This window comes from Prunus avium, chromosome 7 (assembly GCF_965620075.1).
Source record: "Prunus avium chromosome 7, drPruAviu1.hap1.1, whole genome shotgun sequence".
Classification (NCBI taxonomy): domain Eukaryota; kingdom Viridiplantae; phylum Streptophyta; class Magnoliopsida; order Rosales; family Rosaceae; genus Prunus; species Prunus avium.
In genome coordinates this window covers 7246961-7258667 of record NC_142290.1, presented here as the reverse complement: position 1 = coordinate 7258667, position 11707 = coordinate 7246961, and the positions used below count along the sequence as shown (strand labels likewise).

At 40.2% G+C, this 11707-nt stretch overlaps 1 protein-coding gene across 1 annotated transcript; it reads right to left on the bottom strand.

The window, feature by feature from the left end:
* Window positions 1–1653: 1653 nt before the first annotated feature.
* On the bottom strand, window positions 1654–2341 carry LOC110757297 (uncharacterized). Its single transcript, XM_021958873.2, has 2 exons — window positions 1758–2341; window positions 1654–1663 (listed from the first exon to the last, which is right to left on the bottom strand). The coding sequence occupies exons 1-2, from the start codon at window positions 2339–2341 to the stop codon at window positions 1654–1656; spliced, it is 594 nt and encodes a 197-aa protein (XP_021814565.2).
* Between the last annotated feature and the right edge of the window lie 9366 nt (window positions 2342–11707).

Here is an 11707-nt window from a genome sequence, read left to right as displayed (position 1 = left end):
TTATCGGTTGACAAGTTAAAGGTCAAAAAATGGACATATGGCAAAACTGAAAAACATAGGAATTGCATAATTCGTTTCTGCCTAAAACGCGATAAACTGGTGCTACCATTGCGATACAGTGGCAATAAAAGGGTTCTAGAAATTGCTGTTTGTGTTTATTTTGGGTTTCTTCTTTTGTTTCATTTCATGTACTTTTCTTTACTCATTACTAGTTTATGATTGGATGATTAGGAGATTAAGTTGTGTAAATTATTAATACAACAATTACATATACGAAGAATAAGATGAACAACATATCATATCACAAAACATAATCATACCACCAAATATAAACATGCTTTTCTTGAACCCATCACCAACCATTTTCATATTTATTGATACCATACTTTTTTTTGTAAATAATTTTTTCATAGTTAGTATTTTTGTTTTATTATCTCTTACAACGTGTTCTTGTTTTCAAAGGCATGTTGTTTCTTTCTCCTCTCGTTCTTCTTTTCGAATGAGGTTGCCTAAACCCTAAACTCATTGAGGACCCAATATACATACACTAGCGTAGCAATATCTGGGCAATATACTTGCAATAGGATAGCAATAATAAGCCAATTTACTTGCAATAGGGCAACAATATGAGTACACTATATAGACAATATAGTGGCAATATTACTACAATACACATACGATAGGATGGCAATATTAGGTCACTATACATTCAATACGCAGACATCCTTTTGAGACTACATTTTACACATGCAAAATAAATCACCACCGAACCCTAACAATACTATCCCGCGAAGGGAAAACGAAGGCAACACTTTCGCATCGCATCACCCAGCACAACATCAACAGAACCAGCAGTGACCCTTATCCAGCTGCACAAACCCTGGCAAATGCAAATTATTAGAGGTCCATCAAAAGATTCATGTTTTGGCCTTCATCCTCGCTGCATGCACGAGACTATGATGAGCCATTCCCTCTCCACCCGTATTGAGCACCTGCCAGACACTAGCTACATCAATTTCGCTCCAATTGAAGTCTGGTGAGACGACCGAAGCATAATCTTGGAACATCTAGAAGCCGTTGTTGAAACATTCAACCATTTCATGGTTATATTCTTCAGATTTTGTGAATTGTTGGACAACATATTTCTTTGTCTCTTCCAAACTTGACGTGAAGATGGTGCCTATGCTTCTGTTATATATAGGAACTTGTCTAATTTATATTGTGTTGAAGGAGTTAGTGACAAGTCTATATATGACGAAATTGGGTATATCCAGTCAAACACATAGGACATTTCACCTTGTATTTGCCCCATGCATCGTCTGAATTTGTAATCACAAAAGAAGGTGTAGTTGAAGTATCACGGTAATTGCGTAATAATTGCATTGTAAGGACTTTAATATTGTGGATTCCGATTAAGTTACATTTCAGGCCCATTAATTTCATACTTACACAGTTTACATTGCAATAGCAATACCAGAGCAATACAAGTACAATATAATAGCAATCTGAAAGCAATAAAGGTACAATACGATAGCTGTACTGTCAATATAAATAGGGAACACGCCATGCTCTATAGCAATGCAACCCGAATACGCATATTTAACATAATTCACATTCCACATAACACCAAATCCAGCTTAAATAAAATTCAAATTAACGGTACCTAACAAACCAACAAAAATCATATTGTCTAAGATACATTACGCAGTGGAATATTGTTTTTACAGGTGCTTTTATTGTGGCCCGTGGAACCGCACCTTGAGCACTTTCTTGTAATGGTGCTCTCTCCTTGTGAGGGAATTCTTAGCTTCTTCCGTCTGCCTGGCATGACCTTTGCCATGGGAGGTAGCACAACTCGACTTCGGACATCTTCAGGAATAACCCACATTCCCTGAGGCTGTACTGGGTAGATGCTATCCGAATAAGCATCCAACCAGGTATTTCGAGTGTAATACCGAGAAGCCTTGGAGTATACATTTTGGTTCAAGAAGCGACAAACTGCAACTACATGCTTGCAAGGTAGCTGCTCAAGCTGAAACTTCCTACAACTACAACTGTTGTTCATCATATGTACGAGGCCGTCCGTATCACCATCTACAACATTATACTGTACGTTATTTAGTTTAAGGACATTCATCCTTGAAGCATCATCCAACCTATTCCTCAACTTCTTCTCGCCAAAATTGGGGCACAATGTTGTTGTGCATTTCAAAGCCAACTCACGACGTTCGGTGAACCATTTCACAAGCAGATTAATAATTTCCCCTATCAAATGAACCACTGGCAGCATCCTTGCAAACCTAAGGACTGAGTTTATTGACTCTGCAATATTTGTTGTCATTACAATGTAGCGGCGTCCATCCATGTGAGCTCTAGACCACTTGTGTAACCCTGCTTGTTCAAGATATTTAGCAACCTGTTCCTTTCTCTTGATCTTACGAAAATGACAATCAAATTCAGCCATTGAATAAGATTTCGCAGTCTGCTCAAAGTGCATCAGCATTTGATCATGCTTTTTCAACTTGCAAGTGCGTTTCATGTTTCCCTTCATATGATAAAAGCATATGCCATGTTGCGCTCTTGGAAAAACTTTGTTCCACACATTCTCTATGCTAACATTGCGATCAGAAATGATAACAAGATTGGGACACTCACCAATGGCTTCATGAAGTTTAGTGAAAAACCAATGTCATGATGCATCCGTCTCCAAATCCCCAATCCCAAAAGCAAGAGGATATATATTTCGATTACCATCGAATGCATTTGCTACAAACATAACACCCTTGTACTTGGATTTTAAATGAGTGGCATCCACTGCTATCACTGGGCGCATGGAAGAACGAAACCCTCTAATACATGCGCCAACTGCCATAAAAAAATACACAAAGTGATTGTTCTCATCAGTATGGATGTGTGTCTTTGTGCCGAGATTCATACACTCCAATTCATAGCAAAATGCTGGAAGGATATAATATGCCTCCTCGGCTGATCCTCTAATGGACATTAGAGCTAACTCCCTCGCTTTCCAAGCTTTCGAATAATGAATGGTCAAACCAAAGTTGTGTTTCACATCTCTCATTATGTCACTTGGTGTTTATATTGTCCGACAATCCTTCAACTTCCTTTTCAATGAAGTGGCTACAAGTGATGCGGTTGCTTGACGATGGTTGTCATTTACGAACCTCAAATCACATTCATGGACAGTTGTACACCTCACAATCATGAAGTTGTATTCTCCAATTCTCGATGCTCGGACCCGCCATGGGCATGGACGTTGACAACAAACCACAAGCAACCTCTTAGTGCAAGAGAATTGCACCTTAAATTGAAAGTGGCCTCTCAATGCCATGAACCGTAAGTTGGTCAACAAGGCTCCCTTACTAGAGAAAATTTGCCCAACTTTAATTTTCCGATTCCAATCACTTCACAAATACTCTGTGTCCAAATATGCTTCTCCATCATTTACACCAGCCACATAGTACTGGTTTTGTTCACTCATTTCACTCAAATTATGTTCACGAGTGGGTTCAGATTCTCCCCCTAAACGCATTATTGGCAACTGGGCTGATGTGTTCAAGCGGCCCAAAATAGGAGGGGCAGAGTACACTGACACTTCATTTGTTTCAGTACCATTATCACCACCATGCATCTCCTCCACCTCGCTAAAATCAATCATGTCTATAATATCTGTCTCAACATCACCTCCCACATTGCTTTCAACAATGGCAACTGAAGAATGACCCATCCGACTACTATTTGTCGTCATATGCATACTATCAACTACATTATTTCTCAGTCCTTTATCTTCTATACTCACGAGTAAGGGAGCTAGTTTTGAAGGTGTTACCTCACAATTGTACTTCATAAAAAACTTGACATCATCATCATCCTCAATCTTTATATGCTTCCACTCATTCGAGGCCACCAAAACTGAGAACTTTAAGCAAACCTTGTCTTCCGTGTTGTTTGTATTACCAATCTGATGATCGACAGTTCAGAAAATGTGATGCTTCGTGGTACTATTAAGCCTTTTGAGTCACCCCCTTTGTATTTGCACATCTTCTTTGAGGTCACCCATTTTCCATTGTAGCAAACCAAAATAACAATTGTCTCCATTTCTGACCATCACAAAACAACATTTCATTAACACATTTGAAGCCACGACCAAATCACTGCAATACAACAACAATAACCAGGCAACACGATGACAATACAACATCAATACAATAGCAATATAACAGCAACACAACCGCACTAAAACAACACTAACACAACACTGAACAAGGATTCATCACAATCAGACTATACAAATCTACTACATCAAATGGAAAATCCGAAGTTTCAACATTCATATATCCAGAGCAATCTAAATGCATTTGGTAAAAACCCAGATCGATGAGCATGAAGATTCAAAAAAACATTACCCAAAGCAATTAAAATAAAACCAATTTCATGGCAACCCAAGCAATCAAAAGTAAACCAATTTCACAGAATTCCACAAAGATTAAGAAAATGACCATCAAGAATGCCTATTGGAGGTCAGCAATGGAGTAGAGCTTCAAGGTTGCAAGCAGCTGCGACCTTATGTTATTCAAAAGACTTACCTAGAAGATGGAGTCGATGTAGGGTTTCCAGATTCACAACAGAGAGATGGGGACAATTCAGAACAAGTACAACTGCATGAGAGAGAGAGAGAGAGAGAGCTGCGTTAGAGGGAGAGAGAGAGAGAGAGAGAGAGAGAGAGAGAGAGAGAGATAGCGAATACAGACCTAAGAGAGAGAGAGAGAGAGAACGAATAGAGAGTGGGAGAGAACTAAATTTCAGAAAAAGTGTTATGTGGGCTGTAAGTGGACAATAAATATATATTTATAGGTGGTATTTGCAAAATTTTTGGGGAGGCTTGGTATTTCCACTTAAAACTAAAAAATTAGTGGCATTTTGGGCTATTTCCCTTTATTTTTCCCTGTTTTGCCCCTTCTCTCCTTCAGATCGAACTATGCTTCTGTTTCTTCTTGAGAGGCGCTTGGTTCGATTTCAACCGGCTGGTTTGACAGCTTCAGGGGCAAAGATGGGAGAGCAGGGTTCGTTCTTCGACTGGAGGCTTCGACTTCTTTACAGAAATATCTGCCCAGCCCATCAGTTTTCCATTGTTCACCCGCTTCCTTGCCGCCTTCTTTTTCGATTCGAAAATCCATCTCCATCTAAACTCATCTCCGTCTGCTACTAACCTCGCCTTAGCCTCTGATCTCTTCCAAGTCGAATACGCGCTCGAAGCTGTGCGCAAGGGTGACGCCGCCGTCGGCGTACGTGGCACCGACACCATCGTTCTCGGCGTCGAAAAGAAGTCCACTGCCAATCTCCAGGACTCCAGGTCCATCTCTCTCTCTCAAACAATGTTTTTTTGTGCTTTGATCTAACAGATTGAAAATGAGGTTGGGTTTAGGGTTAGGGTTTTATATGTCATCGATTTCTAATTTTGCTTTCAATTTCTGCAATCGGTTGATTGATGCATCTGCATTTGTAACTTTGGAACGAAATTGAACTAAGGAAATGTAAGATGTTAATTGGGTCCTTGCTATAAACAAACAAGATGTTAATTTTACTTTGGAAATCCCAGTGTGAAAAAAAGATAGTTTATTTATTCGTACAGAGGCAGATATAAAATAAGTCTAATGATGTTGATGACTGATGGAGAGAGAAAAACATAGGAGAATAGTATTTGTATAGAGTTGTTTTTTCATTGAAATTATGATTTGGATATGTGGTAGGATTGATTTTTGATTGAATTGAAGAACTGAGTATGTGTTGTATTAAAAATTTCATTATGGTTATGAACCAGACATCTTCAAACTTTAGTAATTTTTTTTAAAGCAAATTTATGAATTAATTCTTATATACTACCATGGCTGAATGTTGAGAATGGTATCTGTATAGAGTACTTTTTCCCATTGAAATTATGATTTGGATATGTGGTAAGATTGATTTTTGATTTAATTGATGAACTGAGTATGTGTACTATCATGGCTGAATGTTAAACGATTTACTCTGTTTCATACATTGGGATTGCCCCGTTTTATCATATGGTTGTGTTTATGAATTGTAGTGTTTATCTTGCAACTGAGGGTTGCTTTGAATATGGTTATTCTCTTAATTTGATTTGGTAAGTTTGAGTAGTTTAGAAGAAACCATGACAGAATTTTGTACTGCACTCTTCTAAAATCTTAGTGCACTACAAAAGGTGTTGGAAAAATGGCTCACATTAAGTATGCAAGTGAAGGAGGAAGCGACCGGTCGCTGGGTATTTGTGACCGGTCGTTTTGAAGCAGATTCGAAGTCTGGAGGCGAAGCTGGAAGTCGCGAAAAGCGACCGGTCGCAAGGTGCAAGCGACCGATCGCCTGCAGTCAGAGTGCAAAGCGACCGGTCGCCAGTAACGGGCAACCGGTCGCCAGGGCTACTGTGCTGTTTTCTTCCATGCGTTTTTCAAGAGGCCTTCACATGTATTGGTTCCCTACCTAATCCCTCGGGCCTCTAAGGTGTGTTATGGGTTCTAGGAGGTCTAGCAAGGTGCTGGAAAAGCTGGAGCACCATTGAATGAGGATTGTTGACTTGTTTCAAAGAGTACCTACCTTATAGCTCTAGATAGGGTGGCTGAAGTTGCAGCTATCAATGCCTAGCCTTTGGTCTGCCCAAGTTGTGGTCCATGTTAGGTAACCAAGGGCAGAACGTGGGAGGAAAGAAGGAGTCTCTTCTGAAGTCCAAAGGCTTGTGTATTAAAGGGAAGAGGAAGCAAGACAACAAGTGTGGTTAATCTCAAAGTTGTCAAGTAGCTGGGAGCTATTGTGTGCAAAGGGAGGTTATCTCACCAAGGGAGGAAGAAAGAGAGGGCAATCAGTTCAAGATAGGAGCTGAGTTGGGTCTTGAGAGTCTTGACACAAAGGGGAAACACCAAGGGTTGTGAGATTGTTCACAAGTGTATCAAAGTGTTGAGCAAGGGGTGTGAGAGAAAAGAGAGCTTGGGGAGAGAATAGAGTTCTAAGGGGGTTTCTGTGTAAACCAAAGTTGTAACTTATTCTTTCATTAGTGAATTTCTCAAGGGGATCACCAAGAAGATGTAGGCAATTGCTGAACCTCTAAAATACTTGTGTCACTTTGTGCTTGGTTTGTTTCTCAAGGGTGTGTGTGTGTGATTCATCCATTCTTGTGTGTGTCATAAAGTCCATCCACAACAAGATCATTAGGGGAGGGTGAGTTGAGTTTTGTGCTCATTTCACAACAAGTGGTATCAGAGCTGAGTTTGAGCAGCAAGTTCTAGTGTGTTGAAGATGGCAAGTGAGAAGGAAGGTGAAGAAGGAGGTAGCTCTTTGCAGCAGAGGCAACCACAATCTGTCACCATGAAGGTGGAGTTGAAGCCTTTCACAGGGAAGGAGAACTTCACTCTATGGCAAAGGAGGATGAAGTCAGCCCTTACACAACAAAATCTCAGCATTGTCTTGGGAGGCAAGGAGAAGAAGCCAACAACCATGACAGATGCGGAGTGGGGTGTGCTAGATGAGTTGGCTAGAGGAGCCATCGAGAACTACATCACCGATGAGGTGCTCATCAATGTGATGCAAGACACAGCAAAGCAAACTTGGGAGAAGCTCGAAGAGATGTTTGCAGGGAAGTCGTTGTCCAACAAGCTCTTCCTCAAGGAAGAACTCCTAAATCTTCGGATGGAGGAGGAAGGTAATCTAATGGAGCATTTGAGCAGCTTCAATAGATGTGTTGCTGATTTGCAAAGGATGGAAGTGTTGTATGATACGGAGGATAAGGCACTCATGTTTCTAACATCCTTGCCTCCGTCTTATAAACATTTCCGAACAACGCTTATGTTTGGGAAGAGTACTTTGAAGTTTGAGGAGGTGGTGCAAGATGTGATGACGCATCACCGGATGTCCCAACGTTCGGAGGAAAACTCTCAAGACACGGGTCTATTCGCAGGGAATCATTCAAGCAAGCATGAAGGCAAGAGAAGCAACGGGAGGAACTCTAAGTCCAAGGACAATGAAGGGTGCTTCGAGTGTGGGTCTAAGGATCATTGGAAGCGGAATTGTCCAATATGGAAGGAGAAGATGAAGAAAGCTGGAAGTTCAGCCAACGTGTGTGATGAGGACACATGTGATGAACTCTTGATCGTTACGGAGGAGAGTAACGGGGAAGTCATAGCAAGTTCTTCTTGCATGCAAGATTAAGTTAAGTAAGAAAAGCTTCATCATCAAAGGTGCTTGAATTCATTAGTGCAGAAGGTGAAGTCAAGACAAAGGATGATGAGAAGGATGTTGTTGAAGAGGAGCTTCTTGCCAAGGTGGTCATGGGAGACTCCATTTGAGGTGGAGCTTGACACAAGGGCTGAAGAAGGAGGGCAACAACAACAAACTCACAAAGGGGTTCTACTTGAGGTGGAGCCATCATCAAGTGCAAGGTCCGGGCCCAAGGAATCCATCAAACCATCCCTAGGTTTTGGATGGATGGACCAAGAAGTTCCAGCCACGTTTCGGAGTGCTAGAGGGAGCATGAAACGGGAAAGTTGGAGAGGTGCATAGATGAAAAGAAAGGTGTTCTTAAATCCAAGAGCAAGGAGTGCTAAGTGGGGATTTAGTGAACAAAGGTTTGGTATGAGTTTTGCATATCAAGGGAAGTCCATGATTCAAGGTTCCAAGAAGGCAAGGAGCAACGAATTTGGCAAGGGGGAACTCTTTTCTGCACAAGAGGTCCAAGTTACTCAAGTCTAGGCTTGGGTGGAGCACCTTCCACCAAAGGTGCATTGAGGCAAGAGGTGTATTGACATGGTGGAGTTCTTGGAAATTACTAGAACGATTTCTAAGAGGTTGAAGAGGTTCTAGAGTTCAACAATGGTCCATGGGATGATTAATGGTTCGCCAAGGTGGAGATTGTTGGAAAAATGGCTCACATTAAGTATGCAAGTGAAGGAGGAAGCGACCGATCGCTGGGTATTTGCGACCGGTCGTTTTGAAGCAGATTCGAAGTCTGGAGGCGAAGCTGGAAGTCGCGAAAAGTGACCGGTCGCAAGGTGCAAGCGACCGGTCGCCTGCAGGGCGACCGGTCGCCAGGGCTGCTGTGCTGTTTTCTTCCACGCGTTTTTCAAGAGGCCTTCACATGTATTGGTTCCCTACCTAATCCCTCGGGCCTCTAAGGTGTGTTATGGGTTCTAGGAGGTCTAGCAAGGTGCTGGAAAAGCTGGAGCACCATTGAATGAGGATTGTTGACTTGTTTCAAAGAGTACCTAACTTATAGCTCTAGATAGGGTGGCTGAAGTTGCAGCTATCAATGCCTAGCCTTTGGTCTGCCCAAGTTGTGGTCCATGTTAGGTAACCAAGGGCAGAACGTGGGAGGAAAGAAGGAGTCTCTTCTGAAGTCCAAAGGCTTGTGTATTAAAGGGAAGAGGAAGCAAGACAACAAGTGTGGTTAATCTCAAAGTTGTCAAGTAGCTGGGAGCTATTGTGTGCAAAGGGAGGTTATCTCACCAAGGGAGGAAGAAAGAGAGGGCAATCAGTTCAAGATAGGAGCTGAGTTGGGTCTTGAGAGTCTTGACACAAAGGGGAAACACCAAGGGTTGTGAGATTGTTCACAAGTGTATCAAAGTGTTGAGCAAGGGGTGTGAGAGAAAAGAGAGCTTGGGGAGAGAATAGAGTTCTAAGGGGGTTTCTGTGTAAACCAAAGTTGTAAATTATTCTTTCATTAGTGAATTTCTCAAGGGGATCACCAAGAGGATGTAGGCAATTGCTGAACCTCTAAAATACTTGTGTCACTTTGTGCTTGGTTTGTTTCTCAAGGGTGTGTGTGTGTGATTCATCCATTCTTGTGTGTGTCACAAAGTCCATCCACAACAAGATCATTAGGAGAGGGTGAGTTGAGTTTTGTGCTCATTTCACAACAAAAGGTGACACAAGTTATTTCAGTTAATTGTTGGGGATTCTGAGAAAGATAGATAGATAGATAGTTCTTTTCGCAATGGCTGATGTTGAAAGTTTTGAGAAACTCAAAGCTACCCAGCAATCGTTAAAGGCTAGCCTAGAGAAATCTACAGCTCTTTCTTCAGCTATTGATGAAACTGGGTCTAGGATTTTGAAAATGTCTTTTTGACATGTTGAACTAGACTAGATAAGGGTCGTTTAAGAACGGATATTTTATAAACTGGTGTTGTATATAACTTGGTTGATTATATAAACTCGAATCATGTGCTGGTATTTGCGTGAGTAAAATTTAATGACATTATCCTGTTGCCTGCATATTGTTTGCCTTTTGTATTATTGGTATGGCATTGTCATCTTTCATATATAAACAATACCAGAACGAGATCCCATACCAGAATGAGATAATTGTGTAATAATTACTGAAGTTGTAGTATCAGACCAAAAGTAAAACAGAATTTGTAATACATCTCTGTATGTTCATTTTCCTGAATTACATATCTTTGAAGAAAATTATTTCTGGATCACTTTAGGCCAGGTAAAACAAAAGGGAGAATCGTGGAGAGAAGAAAGGATGCTTTTATTTTCATAGGTTTGGAAAGATGGAGAAAATCAATAGTTTTTCATTTTCTATGAGCCGACCTTCTGTCAGCTCTCACCTATTTTGTAGAGTAGCTGAGAAGGAAATCTAGAGTTATTCAATCTCCTCTTCTTCTTTTTTTTTTTTTTTTTTTTTCCTCTTTAGATATAAGGACAACATAATGAAAATTTATTATGTAAAACATTTCTCATCCACCCCTCCCTGACAAGGACAAGTTAGGTTAAGGAAAATCAAAAGAGGGGCAGTTCTATTCGTGCAAGACATGAAAGAGAAGGGTTAAAAGAAACTGAAATCAGGAATTCAACATGGTTGAATGAATCCCATGGAAGGAAAGTACATACACATTACAGAACTTCAGTATTATACGAAGTTGTCCCTCACACCAGCCTACAGACATTTAATAGTTTTCGAGATTGAACAGGAATTCACAAGCAGAGTGGAGTAAAAAAATTTAACATTTCAAGGGAAATTTGCGCCGGGAAACAGCATAGGCAAGGACTCCAATTGACACTGAACCAAGAAAAATCCCACTCCAGAATAGTACTCTTGTGCATGATGTAAGATCTAAAACCATTTGATCCTTAGACATCTCAGAGCTGCAAAAGATACAATATAAGTTTAGGGCAGTCGAGCAACAAATAAATTGACCTTCCTACAGCCACACATTACCAATCGGGGAGGGTTAATGAATAAAGGAAAGAATTGGAATCTTCACAAATAAAATTTAAAAAAGGTAAAGCTGTGTATAATATTTCTATCTTATGGTTGAGCTTTAAGAATTGTTCTTCCATATTACATTTGTCTTCCTCTAAATTCTCTCTCAAGTCAATTCCCTTAATTTTATAACATGTTTCATTTAAAACAAAAGTGTGTTTTAATAAGTGTCATATGATACTACCCTATAATATATCTATGTATACACACACACACACACAATGATCTATACTATTTGTTCATTATGAATGGAAGTAGTTTGTGATACTTGCATTCAATATGTTAGTCTTGCTCTACACAAATGAAATATTACAATTGTCAAGCTCAAATGAATATACTTATCTTATATGTGTTGTTTCATGTATAAAAGAATTTATAATTAAAAGTTTAAATGAAGATAGTTTAATTTTTTTTTTAAAT